General features: G+C 43.7%; 1 protein-coding gene across 2 annotated transcripts in view; it reads right to left on the reverse strand.

Annotated features, from left to right (window-relative positions):
• The window catches only part of NRXN2 (neurexin 2), a 2,164,206-nt gene that overhangs the window by 796,265 nt on the left and 1,351,843 nt on the right, over positions 1–16,098 (reverse strand). For both annotated transcript variants that reach the window (XM_085625468.1, XM_085625469.1), the window contains exon 13: positions 3,951–4,070. In XM_085625468.1, coding sequence (XP_085481594.1) covers positions 3,951–4,070 — 120 coding nt within the window. The remainder of the gene's footprint in view (positions 1–3,950; positions 4,071–16,098) is intronic.

The raw sequence follows: 16,098 nt of genomic DNA on the forward strand, positions 1-16,098 counted from the left end.
TCTATATTTTTGCAAAATAGTAGTCAGAGGTATTGTTCAGACTTCATGGTTTTCCCTATAGAATCAAATTTGCTTTCTGACTGAAAAATGGGGAATACTGGGGCATAACAATAGCCCTTACATCCCTTGCGGCATAGGGACATCATTACAGACTTTGGGGTACATTTACATGAAGGTTTGCATCACATTTGCCCCATGCAATGTGGCACATGTGCGACACAAACCTTAAGTAAGATTTATGGTGCCATGCAAAGTGACTTTGCATGGCCCTAAGTGGCTTCATAAATCTGGAATAACGCAACGCAATGCAAATCGGTGAGTTGCATTATTTTGCCCTGGGAATGCATTCCATGGGCAATGCATGGGTGTTCCCATGCAACTCCCATGCTTTCTGGGAATGCGCCAATAAGTTACTTCTTTCCAGGGGAGGTGTACGAGGTGAAATATCTCAATTTATCCTCGTCTCTTCCTCTTTCTATGTGTGCTGCAGATGCAGCACAGATAGGAAGAGAAATACACCACCCAGGATAGCTTTTTGTGCAGGAAGGTGCCCCTTCCTGCACAAAAACAATCCTGCATGTAACACAGGCACTCTTGCACCATGGTGCAAGGGGGGCTGCATTGGCACTAGGCAGCCCATTGTACGCCAGCACACTGGAACAGCGCATTCCTGCCCCTTTCCCCTGTCATGCAGGGCAGCACAACAAGGTGACTGGCAGCGCTGCTCAACTGCTTCATAAATAGGCCCCCCTTTTCTTTCTCTTAAGGATTTTAGAAAAAAAAATAGACACCGTGACGCCACGTACTGTAGTGATGGGAGTGGGATCCATCAGGCCTGACCACTCTCTGAAACAGCTGTGCCAGCACTATGGACGTGGGCAGTTAGATATCATCTTCTGGAATCCTAGCAAGATGTATCCATTCAAATTAACAGGAGAGGCACATTTGGTTTTTTTTGTCTTTCATAGTTCCAAGAGCTAAGGAGAACTAACTAGAAGATTTTTACATGGAATTTGAGAGTTAAAGACGCTTTTTAAGACGAAAATTAGAACTCAGGGGGCTTCAAATCAGTAAGGCATTATGGGGGTTCTCAGCACTTTATCCTTAAAGGTACAGTGGCTGTTTACTGTGCAAGGATATTTGCACGAAAACAACACTAGCAAACAGATTTTATTTTATACATCTCTGAGAAAAATCAAAGATCCACATATCCTGAGGTAATTATTTTTTAATGTTGTGGTTCTACCAAAACACAGCCGTAACAGAGATACCTGCCTACTTGCTGAGAGAGCACTAACGAGATGTCACTAATGCTACAAATGGTGTCATAAGAAGGCTCGTGTGTATAGTGAACCCTATCCTGGCAGTCACAAATTGTTAAGATGGCTGCTCATAGGTTGGAAGTTGCACTGGTTTGATGACATGGAGGATTCCTGCAGCGCAATGTTCCTTCGGTGCCAAAAAGACACCAAGGGGCTCATTGCAACTAAACCAGAATACCAATACTGCAGACACTGGTAAATAGGGTGGAGAAGGGATTGGGGATTACTCCCAATCATGTCATAATGAGGAATACAGGGGCATAACACCAGGGGTGGCTCCTACGTTATGGCGGAGGAGCGTCGCCCACTGCTGGAAGCAGCAGGCGAAAACATAAAATAAAATTATATTCAAGCAATTATTAAAACTGCTTTATTATCATTTTCTTTTATGTGTAGGAGCCAGTCAGAACACCGCAGCCGTCATCGCAGTCCCGGGGGTGGGTCCATCAGCAGCAGGAGTGGTGGGAACTGGGCACTGCTGTCAGTGCGCATGTGGGTTTGGCCGGCCAACTCAGGATGGCCAACCCAAAATGAGCACTGACCTTTCCCCAACCAGAGCTGCATTGGTGGGTGGGGAGAACAGCAGGCACAGGCTTCCAGTTCCCTTTGGAGTGGAAAACAAGCCCGCTCTGGCAAATCCTAGCGCTTGTCGAGAAGCGCTGGGATTGGCTGTAGGAGAGTCTGGGAGCCTGTGCTCATGGGAACTGCAGTTTACAGTTCCTGGACCAGAAGAACACCAAGGCGAGGCACGGGAGAAGAGGATCATAGAGCCGGCAGCCAGTAGCAGGAAGGATAGTGTACTTTTTTTCCTTGTTTTCCCCCTCGCAACCCCCCACTTTGTGTTGGCAGCAGCCGCCACTGCATAACACTGCCTGCTGCATTTCCTGTGGCACTGGGGTCGCCGACACTTCAGGGAGAATGCATTCAGCTCAAGACCAGTGAATATCTGTGAGATATGGGAGACTCAGAACCCTCTCATGTCATTCTGCAGGAGGCACATCATTTTGTGTTATGCAACTGGAGGAATAATAAATCCCCATAATAATAATAATAGGCAGAAACTGCATTTTTCCCCCAATTTTCTGGAAAACTTTCACGTGGAGATGTCTCCGTACAAAATGCTCCTGGGCCACTATGTTGCTCACATGTTGCTATCTCTTCGGGCTAGTAACCCGTATTACCGACCCCATGGGCATTACTGGGGCACCTACAATGAGTCCCAAATTATGGGAATATATAACTGTTCTCAGGGTCTCCTATTAAAACACGGTCATGCGGTGGCACCTTGGGGTGGTGCTATGTGTGTTCTCTATGCGAAGTGTGTGGCATGTGGCTGTACTTGAATTCAGGTTTACTTTTATCCTGGCTGGGTGGTATCAGTTAGGTGTGCCCTTGAGTTTGGGAAAATGTCAATATGAGATGGATGGAGGGTTCAGTAGGACAACGGAGACAACATTAATTCCATGTGGCGTATAAGTGCAAGGTAAATGCTGACGAACACTTCTGTACATAGTTAACACGTCATTAAAGTGCTCCTGGCAGACAACAGACAGTCTGTCTGTACACAGTTCTTCACTTGTAAAAATAAATAAATAAATGCAGGGGCCAAAGTTTTTTTCTTAGGAGCCTACCGCAAGCCTTACTAAATGCTGGGTGGCCGTATACCAAGTGTGCTTAGGTTTGATTTCTCCACATACCTCTTTCTTCCACAATCCTACGTTTTCAGTATCCAATCTCTCTTTTGCAGGTTCGTTTTCATCACTGTTTTCTCACTTTGCCCCTCTTATCCCCTCTTTCTCTTCCTCCTTCTTTCTCTCTTTTCTGCCTTTCTCTTTGTGGCTTCGGGTCAAAGTTTGGTGACGCAGAATAAGTCCCAGTCCCTCAGCATGAGTGGCGGTGCCCACCACCCACCACATGTACAAGCTAAGCACTGTCTCCTAACAGTTGTATTTCTCTTTCTAGGAGATCTGACACAAGGCTCTGTCCCGAAGGTCTCCTGCTGCGGTACAACTGTAACATCACACTGAAGATTAATGAAAATACAGTCCGGGTGAACAGATGTGTGTATGCGGATATCTCCAATGTGATCACGTGTGTCTTCTCTGTGTTAATAAATGGACTCCACATTGACAGCGTGTGATGGCTCTTACACGACCAGAGATGTAATCCAGCGAAATCACTTGCCACTGTCGGTTAAAGGATGCTGTGAATGGTATCGCTTACCCTTTTAACGATATCATCTCACACAAGACATGCAATGGGATGGTACAGTGATATTTCTTGTGGTATCTAAGATGACAGTTCACCCTAGTTATCAATCATGAGACCTTCTATGTTAGTAGACATTTATTTAGAAAGTTTTATAGAGCGCGAACAAGATCCTTGCGGATATCAGAGCGCTTTACATAACAGCTGGATGTAAGTAGAACAATACAAAATATGCAGGTAAACAATCATATAAAAGCCTAGTTGGTGCACATAAAGTAGGAGGATTAAAGCATGGTGCTGTCTATTTTAACAGGAAACATGATGTCTCCTTGGGTATCAGATGTTGGCATCTCACATTTGGTGCCTGAAGTGAAAGCTTTCGTGAGGGAAGAGGGCTCGGATTAAATGTCTTGCAGTTACCTTCTATGGTCACGTTGTCCACTGATAGCTGAAGACTCTTCCCGCGGCGGAGCACTCGTACCGTGTGCCACTCATTGTCATTCAATTTGTGACCCGCCAACAGAGTCTCCGGGCCCTTGCCTGCAACACAGGGTGAGGGATGTGAAAAAGGAAGACATGTTAAGGCTATGTAGAAGGAACGCAGCTGCTCACTTACCTGCAGCAGAAGGCGGCGAGACACAAGCTAAGCACACAATAGGGCCTAGGAGGCCGGCTTACCTGCAAAAATGCTATAATCATCAAACAATATGAAACAAAAACTCCAATCCTGATCCACAGGCACTCAGCAATATCTGAAAACAGATTAGTGGCTGAGAAAATTCATCCAAACAGTATGCACAACATACCCATCTTCAATGAAAACACTATCATCCAGTCCATAGAGGCTCCGGACGCCAGAGATATCGTAAACGTAGCCATATGACCTGGAGCCGTGTATAGCAACTTCCCACTCACCTGAGCGACATCTCTGGTCACCTGAAATCTTGCTAACATGGACAAAGGTTTTGTATCTGGACAGCGGCTGATCGAGATGGCAGATCAACTTGGAGGAGCCATATATCACTCCAAAGTTCGAATAGACCACTGAAGGTCTTTCTTAAATGCGGTTCTCTCAAGTCTGGCTCAACCATGTGCTTTGGTCCCTGCCTACTTGGTATCTATAGTTGAAGGGGATAGTGAAACAGAGGCTGATGTTGCCCCAAAACTGCTCGAACTAAATGTCAGCTGCTTTTCAGGACATCTTGTAATTTCAATTGGGCTCTCGCATCCTAAATTCTAATCAAAAGTAACTGTTATCCGTAATATTCTTAGACATTTAAAATTATTCTTATGTATACTAATGGCCTTATGTAAAGCATTCTCTCAACCTGGGTGGTTCCCACTACACAAAGCTGCAAATAAATTAAATGAAAATAAATAAACAATTGCTCTCAGTTTCTTGGTGCCCCTGTGTGCCTCCATGCAGCCACACTGACAATCACCCAAACGATGGGTAAATGCTCTCTCTCTCACTGCCGCCACTAAAGGAAGATGCTTTCTACTGGTAAACTTTGCGCAGACCTGCCAAGTCACAGACTGCCACCATGAGTCACACGATATCGGCTCCGTTAACATGGGCATCCATTGAGGAGCCGATATCACAAAATGGCAGAAAAAACAGGATGGAAACCACTGCAAAGATTGGATTTCCAACACTTCTTTCAAGGCTTGTCCATTAAGGAATGTGAAAACACCCCCAGAGAACCTCGGCATCAGTCTCACCAAGTTTTTTTTGGGGGTGGGGGGGGGGGGGGTTGGTGAGGGTTAAAGGGAGTAAAGTGTCTCAGGCATTTCTCAGCATGTGGCCCCACCCCCTCATCACATGTTGATTTTTTTTAATTGGCAACTCTCTTATGTGTGTTTAGAATATTCCTTTTGTCCTAGGGGAGGAATACGGTGTGTAGGATTCCCAGTAGAGGTACAGAAGTTTTGCACAGCAACAACATTTGCAACTTTGCAAATTTGAAATGCCCGTCACCTCTGCAAAGCTTTGTTCTGGAAAATTCCTGAAAAAAATGTTTTTGGTGAAAACTCTTCCACTAGAGAGGTTTTGCACAGGGCAGTGGAGAGAGGATTATCTTCATTCAGCAAAGAGTCCTGCTACAAGATTTTATCCTGTAAAAATTATTTTGCTGGACTTCCCAACTTTTGTTGAACTTCACTTTGCTAGCACATTTTTTAAATAAAACTTCAGAAAGTTTACTGTGGAAAATATTTACAGCTTCACACCTCCCTATTCATAACTTGATGGAGAAATGAGAAGTTTGGAGTCTGATGTTTCACCCCTTTCGCAGCTGCAAAGCCTGTCGTTTGCACAATCACAGGCTTTGCGACCACAGAAAGGCAAGTTGCAATACAGAAAAGGGAACATTGACAGTTTTCCAAAAATGGTTCCAAATGAAAAAGAAAACATGAACTAGCACAGCCAATAGGTCCGTCAGGCTTGCAGTTTGAGACTTCACTAATGAAACCATTAAAAAGCCTGCTGCAATATAAACACCAATAAAAGCCATTGTTTTCTGTTTAAACCGAATCAATGAAATGAAGAATTTAATGTGTGATGATTCAGTGTACTTTTGATATCTAAAATACCAAATACCATCACTCCACAGGAGATCAAATAATTAGCCAAACAGGAAATGGTATGAGGTAAAAGAGAAATGCTATTCTGATGGAGCCAAAGCCCAGTACACATACAGTTTAAAGAATTAGTAACAATAGATGCTCCTGAGAGATCAGACCTGAAGGTGACCAATCCTGTCTCCCTCCAACATTTTACAACCAGCAAACACTACCACTTCACCCACTCTCTAGCATGAAAGCACCCATATTCTCAGAAATGTCCAGGTTACTGAAGCAACCTTAACAAATTTCCACATTTTCACGACAGTATACGAAACTGGGAAGAGTAATTTTAACTAGTCAGCGTGATCGGTAGCAATCCAAGCAAGCAGGGTTAAAACTCGTTGACCTAGGATAGAAAAGTAACAACACGAGGGTTAAAATAATCCTACTTGTGTGGTATTGACCCCAAAAAAAGGAATGAGGCATAATCAGCTACAAGTACACTATTCAGGGATACGCATATTTTTCAGATTATTTGTACAATCATATCTATTAGTTAATAGGCTTCTCCTTGGTTGCAGAATAGGAATATAGAGAGAGGTAGTCATGTAAGCACCAGAAAATGGGGGGTAATTAAAAACAGATTTAAAAGATGACCAAGCAAGAAGAGACCAGGTTTCAGTTAGAGAATTTACATTATAAGAGAATTGGAAGGGACAAAATGAAGGGACCCAGAGAACCCATAGTGTAGTGTAGGAGCGGAGTAAGTGGAAATAACAAGGGTAGAGCTCTCAAGTTTCCCAGTTTCATGCATGAGTGGCTCTTGCAGTCCAGGTTTCTACTTTGCTTCCTGGGATTTGTAGTCCTAGTTTTAGAATGGGAAATAGAGGCTTAAACTTTCAGATGTTCTGATAGAAGAAGTGAAGGGTTAAATTACTATCCCCATTCATCAAAAGGAAAAATGGCACACAACATCGGGGTGAAGAGTTGAATGAAAAACAAACTTGTGGGATGCTTATAGGAACGAGCACACGGAATGGAAAACTGTTAGAAGAAGTTTACATTGTAGGGGTGCCTAAGTTACCTAGAGGTGCATATGAGAATCAGAACTCGCGCATCAATTTGGCAATTTACTGAATAAGCAGTGTGAGACACTGCTGCTCAGTGATCAGATCAAACTTTCTAAACGCCAAGCGAGTCTCTAGGGGCTTCCAACCCTAGGACTGTATTGAGACAAAGGTCAGTGATCCAGAAGTGAAACATGGTTTATTGACACTTGATTTAAGAACTGTCCCATAAATAACTCAAAATGACCGCTGAAATCTGGGCCACCAATAGAGGTGGTATGAGCAAACCTGTCATCCTGCTGTGTAGTTATACCCTGACACCAGGTAAGGTTTGTGAAGGCCATAGAATAATTCAAGTACATCAAACAGAAAACCTACAGCCTGAGCTTAAATATCCTGCTCTTCTAGAAATTAGAACATTGGAATGTTGAGTGCTCCATTGTAGACCATGGAGTGCTCCGGGCTTCTATTGGCTGGTAGAAGCCCGGAGAGGAACATTCCAATGTTTTTTTCCATTCACAGCTGCTGCTTTGAACAAAGGCCTATATGAGCCCAAGGGGATTTAACCCCCCTCGGGCTCCAAGAGGCCTTTGTTTTAAGTAATTAGTGCATTCTGCCCTCTGTGGTGAAATGTTCTAATAGCCTTAGAGACCTCCTAGCGGGCTCTACTGGCCATTAAAGGCCCACACCCTTGTTAAAGGCCTTCGGCTCAGGCCTTTAACGCTGGAGCGTGCCTTTAATGGCCAGTAGAGCCCGCTAGGTCGGCCTCTAAGGCTATATAACATAAACAGCTAGCCCTCCTTTTCCCATGCCCCCACAGGACACCCGTGACACCCTTGGTATTCCCTTTTAGGATACTGTCATGTAACACAGCAGGGCTTGAGCATAAAAAAAAATATCCCAGTTCGGTGTCATATATATTCATGAAATATGTTTGTGCAGGAGAATCGGTATACTACTTCAGTATGCCTAGATGGGTATACTAGCCATGGAATTGAAGTCATTGCATCTGCTGAAGTATATCCTTGAGGAGGATTTGCAATCTGGGTCAGGGCATCTATTGACAGGGCAACTGCGAATGTTGACTGTGGGAGTGGCGATATCTAAAATCTTATAATCAAGTGTCAAACAAGTTATGCCTGTTCAATGTAGACAGTAGGGGCAAAAGTTACTTCAAGGAATTATCAGTTCTCGTGCATATGCTTAGACTATGCAGCCAGCCCAAATATTACTAAGTCGTGTGTTTGCGGCTGAAAGTGTTAATACTACATTCAAACCAATTGCATTAATTCAGGATATCACTAAGGGAGACAGCAACTGGACCATTTCTCAATTATCAGCCCTTGCTCTAAAGAGAACAAACGTCATGGCTTTTCAACTTGCCTCACTTATTGTAGAACATAGTCTTCCTACCTGTACTGGCTGCACACACTCTGACTCTCTCGCTCGACTGAATTTCAAGAATGGCAGGTGGTCAAGCTATGTTGAATACAACTGGATACATGCCAGTGGTTTAACATAACATCCTAGATTTTGAAGTAATCACTAAACCTAAAAGTGACCATGAATCTTCAGGGCTTAATCTAAAGCAGGAACATTTTATTAAATTGTATCGCAATTTCTTATTTAACTCCCATAACACTCATATCATTGTGTGAAATAATCGTAAAAGGGTCAAATGGGACTCTATAATAGAATACAATCTTTACCTTCTATCCACAGAGTAATGACTCTCATTCTGGAGATAATTTCCCCAAAACTCTCTAAATTAACCCGTAATTCCGAGTTACAGTCTAGTGTTCCAGAAGCCAGCTCATTGTTTTATAAAGGTTGTAAAAAATGAAAAAGCGGGGTTGGCACAGTAGGACCTGTCCAGAGTTTAAGTAAGCTTTGCCAAGTGCTCTCCAAGGAGGAACAATAAAAAATACAGAGGATGCAAGGAAAGCTTACGGCATGGCCCTGAGAGACAGAAGGGAGGCGGGACATGAAACAAGAAGCTGTCTTAATCACTGCAGTCAGATCACAAGATATTCCAGCTTTTTGGCATAATGTTAGCCACGGATGCCTCTCTATTTCATGCCTTCCAGAGAGCCACATCTCTTCATCATTTGTCTTTGCTGCGTGAAGGGTGTGTGTTAGTCTATCGCCTGTAAGTACTCATAGAAATATAATACATGGGGTCGCTTGCAGCACTGGCCTGGAGACCGTTCCCTTGTAAAAAGTAATGTAAGCTGTTCTTTCACAGAAGTTGGGAGAGCTGGACAAAGTCCCAGGGGGTATCTTTGAATCGAAGTTAGAGGTGTGTGTGTGGGGGGGGGGGGGGGGGTCCATGCAGACATGTAGTAGCAAATGGAGTCGCACAGGGGCATCAATTCTACGGTCTTGGTTGGGCGCTGAAATTATTCCCGTTCACAAAAATAGCTGTTACAGTGGTCCCGGGAATTACAGTCCAATTATCCTAATTGATAAGATTCAAGAGATATTTTCAAAAATGGGGTTGGCCAGATTAAAAGAGTGGATTCGTTTTGAAAATGTGTTTACACACTATCATGTGCGCTTTAACCCCTTCTGTGCCACGCCCTTTCCCCCTCCTGTGCCGGGCGTTACATTAGTGGGTGGGGTTCATGACGAGATAGTCTCGTCATGGGCACAGCGCGACCGTGCTCCATGACGAGACTATCTAAGAGGTTAAGGATGATAGGAGTACAACTGATCAGACCTTGCTCTTCCACTGCTCATATGGAAGCGCTTGCTGAATCTTGGCCCTGAATATGGCTTTAGTGGATTTAAAATATGCATTTTACTCCTTTGAATGCCACTTGTTGTGGCAAGTTCTTTATGACATGGGCACACCAATACATCTTTTGAACCTGAGCATTCGTATCCGTGATAAGAATTATAGTGAAACATGTACGATCCTGATGGTGAAAGCACTGCCTCTATTCCCATACAGGGGGCAGTTCGTCAAGGATGCATGCTGCTGGCACCCACTTCATGTATCCCCTTTAAAAATAGTGCCATTACCCATCTTTCGCTGTGTGCCCGTGAGGCCCCTGTATTAGCCAGTGAAAAAGTCTGTTCTTCACCCTTCACTGATGATACTTAGCTACTTTCTAAAACAGCAGTTGGACTCCAAAGCCAACTGAACTGCTTTTCGGACTTTTGTGGGAGAAGAGGGCTTGAAATCAACACAGTGAAAAATAATGTTATGATTTTTACTCTCTCGAAATGTTTCAAGCGAACGGTTACTTTAGACGGCGCTACTATTGAAAGAGTCTACAAACGTGACTATTCGGGCATAAGAACCACTCTAAATGGGAGTTGGTCTATCCTAGTTTTAAAGAATGTAATTTCTCCTAACCACAAAGTAAAGGGCAATCTAGGCTTTGTGAAAAGGGTTGGCTCACATGCAATCTCGCCTCCGATTAAAGTTTAAGAAGCCAAGGTGCAGTGAGCTGCCTTATATTGTTCTGAATTATGGGGCTTAGCAAACCTTGAGCTAGTAGAAATTATATATATATATATATATATATATATATATATATATATATATATATATATATATATATACACACACACACACACATACACATACACATGGTAACTCACATGAGATGCACTCGAGACAAACTACAGGTTACCAGCCTTTTATTTCAGGTACAGTTGTTCGATGGATGCTGGTACAATGAAGCAGCTTTCCAACCAGCCTGACGCGTTTCAGGTTTCCCCTTTCTCAAAGACTTTGCATGCTACATGATAACGTGATGGTAAGTAGTTTATTAAGGTCTGGTTCCATTGCTATTGTTGCACTTTATGCAAATGTTAAATGTTTTTGTTGAATTTTTTAAAATATTTTAATGTTTTATGTAATCAATGTGATGTTTATGGGAATATATCCCAAAGTAAAATTAGTGAAACAAACACGATCAAATTTCTGAGCATTTATGACTTGGAGAACAAAAAATGGAAGCCCATATTTATGGATGGTGCCAGAATTAACATTCTGAATTTTGTTTTCTTTTTAATTCCAAAAGCAAAATGATGGCAGTAGTAGGTTTTGGAGGATCTCTCCTCTGGGCCAGTGGCGGCCGAACCAGATAAGGAGTGGAGAGTGGGTGGAGGGGGCCAGGGGAACACGCAGTGGGGGGGGCTAAAAAGAAATGTAAAAAAATAAAAAGACTTACCTGGTGCTGCCGGCTGCCTTGCGCTCCTCTGTTCCTGGTCGCAGCAGTCTCTGGGACAGCATCACTGACTTATCCAATCCTGCGCTGCTCTCAAGCATGAGAGCAGCATGGGGATTGGCCTGAGCGTGCTGGATTAACGTTCGCTCAGGCACAGGGAGTCTTTGCTGTTTCTCCAAACTCCCTGTGGAATACAGCTGGGTTGGAGAAACTTAAGTGCGCATGTCAGTTTGGCCAGCCTGAGACGGCCGGGGAAATTGACATGCGCCCTTAAAAGTGCACATACCACTCCTTTTCCCCCCTCCCACGCCTTGGCCCGCCCCTCCCTGCACACACCGGCGACGCTTCTCCGGCATTACGGAGGAGCCACTGCTGCTCTGGGCATAGTGAGTGAAGACTGGGACTCATGGATTTTTCAAACAGGGAGAACATGTCCTTCTGCAATCTTAAGAATAGTTATAAATCTGTAAGACGTCATTAAACAGAATAACATCTGTGAAAGTAACTGACTTCTGGCTTCTTCTGCAAATGCAAACTTCCAAAACATGGCTGAACTCCAGAATAGCTCTGAGACAGCTAAACAGCAATGTTGTGATGATCAATTTATGCCATGGTATCCATGTAAGACAAAACCAATCGATTGTAGTGAGTCAAAGGCCCGATGAGCATGATCGACTAGTCTGGTCTACGAGAGATACCATGTCCCAGTCGGTGCTGCTGTTACCTTAATGGACAGCGACAGCGACAACTAAAGGTGATGAAGTCCTCAGGCACTAGACCTTTCTGGAGCAACAGAACAAGAAGACTTTTTTAATCAATGTTTAGTGAGCCTCCTGCCGAGCCGTCACGATGCGCACAGGACGAGGAAGCCCTAGGCAGCGGAGGCGCGCAGCGTGGGATTCAACATCAGGGAGACAAGCATCCACAGACAAGTCTCGCCTGAATGACAGGCAAAAAAAATCTAAAGAATCTGGGGAAAAGTATTTTGAGTTACAGAAAATCCAACTGAAAAATACTATTCCGGAGAGAGAAACACGAGCTGCCTGGATCCACCAGGCTCTGCCCTGGGCTCACCGTGCTAATGAAATTTCATCACCAGTTCAAGTGAATCAAAGTCAAAGCTAAATATTTCAAAAAGACATTCAGAGAGATCCCAGGAAAGGTGGTGTACCACAGCTTATTCAACAGAATGGAAAATCCCACAAGAAATTACAAATAAATTCGTTAAAGGAGATCCGTTTCAGAGGTAGGCAATCACAAAGAAGGGCTCGAGGGTCCTACCTGCAAGGATCTTTCACATAAATGAGCAAAATTCGGTGCATGAAGTAATTCGGGGCCATCTCTTTACTTTCTTATTAATACTGGATTTAGTTTGTATAAAATAACTGAACAGTGGACACAGAAGGGCGTTTTAACTGCACTTTTAATTCTAATCCGAACTAGTGAGTAGAGGTCTCCCAATTATCATGTCTAAAAAGCAGACCTAACTAAAGATAACAAAAAGCCTGATATTCTGGGTATGTTTTCATAACAAGCTCTGAAATCTGCTTTGAAAGTAATCACACAGAGGCCATAAAGTGGCTCCTGAATTAGTGTGAAAGTACCCAATACAAACACGGAATTGGCCTTATGTGAATATAAAAAGCCCCCAACAAACGCATGTAAATTGCTTCCAAATTCACCAATCACTTGTTTCTATGAGACCCATGAAATATCTCCACCGTAATCCAATAAACTAATCTTGTTTGAGACACGCGTTTTCCCGTGAGGCATGCAATTTCCCTCACACAAATCATTAAGTTACAGGCACATGCTCCATAAAATGTGCCCCTGATGAACAATGCATTTGATCCTACCTAAAACAAGATTTAATCTCAGCATTCACACAGAAACACACAGTCCCCGAATGAGCCTACACATCATTACATTATTCCTATAAAGATGTGAAAATCTACCAGAAGAAATGGAACTTTCTCTATCTCTTCTATAGAGTTACACATGTACATCATGATATTGCACCGTATACGCCACGAAACTGCCACACCAGAGTCATGAAATTGCAACCATAGAACACTTGAAACAATATTTTCAGGTGCCACAAAAATTGCCCTAAATGTCATACGAACATCCACAGAAGAGCCACAAACTTGTAGGAAACTGTGGAATAAAATAACCAAGCATGAGCTACGTGAATATCTCAGGGTGAAAGCGCCCTTAAACGAGCTTCGAGAAACCACTCATTAATAACCAACTCTCAGATTCAGTCGGTGAGTAAAGCCATATGAGACCCATCGACATTAGCCTGGAGGTGGAAAGGACCATGTGTGAACTGCCTTCTCATCAGCACGTCAAAGGGAGATAAACCTGTCTGCAACTTCCACAAATCAGAAGGAATTAGTTCATAGGCAGTAAAGTAACCCTTCCCTATAGAGATGAGATGGTCAAACTCCAGAGCGGGTACAGGAATGCAGCTTTTTAAGAGTGAGAGAAAGCATTAGGACTATATCACACCTCAAGCAGGGATCTAAATGTACCTTTTGTCAGGTCTGAGTATCCCATACAGTCCTGATGTTCTTTGAATCCTAGTACTTGGAGTCCAGTGGTATCAACTACAATAGAAAACCCTAATGTAGTAGAGTGTGAAAAGAATAGAGGACTAGATGAACTTCTCGTACCTTAGTAGGTGGACCTTTACATCCTCGTATGAAAGAACAGTGCTTCAACTGGTTGACAAGTTTTCTTTTAGAAAGCGTGGAATCTGAGATCAAATGGTAGAGCAATGACTAAGGGCCTGTTTTAGACTTTGGCGGGTGGCCTCTTGCCCCTGATGGCGGTGGAGGTCTTTTCTCCACCACCCTGACTGGACTACCGCCCACCATAGTTTGAGATCTATCGGCCCTGTGGAGATCACAGCTGCTCCTCCGAAGGGAGCCATGTTTCTTTCTCCCTCGATGTGGGGTCATTTTTCATTTTTTTCTGTTCAAGAGCACCCAGGTTTCTCTGGTGGTCCCAAATGGAAAAAAAGTACACCAAATCATCCACTCTAACTAGGAGAGTTGGCCTGATATACCTACACTGACGGCCCCCACTCGACTGGGCTCCAGGGTGAGATTATGGTCAGCAGAGCTATCGGAGGCACCGTCCTTTTAAACATGATAGTCTGCCTGACTCTAACTAGTCGCAGGCAGACCGACAGTTGGCAGACAAGGCACTCCGCTCTATGTGGCAGAGTACCCAGCCCATCAAACCAGGGACATCGTAGGGATTTGGGGGGCCCAAACCAGTTTCAGCTCTTTCATGCCATTTGGCCAGGTCACTAACATACAAAGGCACACTGGTCCAAATTCTCATTATGTTTACATCTAATATGCAGGGATAGCGACCTGTGTTTTCAAAATGGCAACAAAGCAGCAACTCACTCATATTACTGCAAATAATCTCTGTGACACCTTCCCATTTCTCATACATGAGGAACTGTTTTGATCTAAAAGAACCTTCTTTATGGATGTGATAGACTCTTACCCATCACTCATATTTAAAATGAATTAAAGAAAAACGGTAATTAAAACAATCTGTTTAAGAATTATTGAAGGTCCCCAGGGCAAGACTCTCTGCACAACAGAGCCAGATCTATCAGGGTGTCCCCTTAAAAGGCTGGGCCCTGGGCCAGAGCCCACTTTGCCCATGCCTTTAAAACATCTCTGCGTCAAACTCTAAGTTAGGACCTAAATCTCCCACTATTCAACTGCTCCACCTTTCTCTGAAATAGCGCATACACCGTGCTATACTAATTCCACTTACATAAGCAGGTTCAGAAATTGAGGGGAATATTTATGTAGGGTTTACGTCGCCCTGGCGCAACGCAAAGAGGTGCAAGGGCGACGCGAATCCTAAGCAGGATTTATCAAGCCATGCAAGGCCACCTTGGTGGCTCTGGGTGGCTTGATAATTCCAGATTAACGCAATGCATCACAAATTGCTGTATCGCATTACTCTGCCCGAAGGAGGTGTTCGAAGAGAAACATCTTTATTTCTGCAGCACAAATAGAAAGAGAAAAATGACTCAGAGGATTGTTTTTATGCAGGAAAGTGTCCCTTCCCGCACAAAAACAATCCTGCTTACAGCCCCGGCACCTTGCACCATGGTGCAAGGGTGCCTGCTTTGACGCTAGGTGGCACATTGTGCACCAGCACTGGGAAATGACAGGAATGTGCCATATTATATTAATGATGGCGCATTCCTGTCCTTTCCTTATCACACAGCGCAGCAAGGTGACTTTCTGCGCTGTGTGATGATTTCATTATTATGCCCCTGACTTTCTATAACACTAGATCCTCCTGTTTTGGAAAGAGGGGATACAATGAGAGAGGATCTCTTAATGCTGACAGAGGAACCTTAGGGTGATTAGGGCTCCAGGCCCTAACTCAGCTGAAGGCACTAATCCTAAGTGAGGAACATATTAGGATACGCTAATTTGCAATCAAAATAGATCAGTGATTGGTCATTCAATATTCCTTGCCCATGGCCTTGAATGAGAGATAAGACCAAGCACAGATAAATCATTTTCCATGGGAGTCGCCGTCAATGCTGATTTTGCAGTTTTCACGTTTCACTCAGGTGCTCACTCACATCTCTTTTGACATGGTAAAGGTGGAATGGTGGACGCAAGTGATGTGAGATGGGGTTTCTGCTGTGCCTTTATTTTCAGGATACTTGTAGGCATGTAACTTGTAAAGGCATGTACTTGGAGAAGT

Source organism: Triturus cristatus, chromosome 9, assembly GCF_964204655.1.
Source record: "Triturus cristatus chromosome 9, aTriCri1.1, whole genome shotgun sequence".
NCBI classification, from domain to species: domain Eukaryota; kingdom Metazoa; phylum Chordata; class Amphibia; order Caudata; family Salamandridae; genus Triturus; species Triturus cristatus.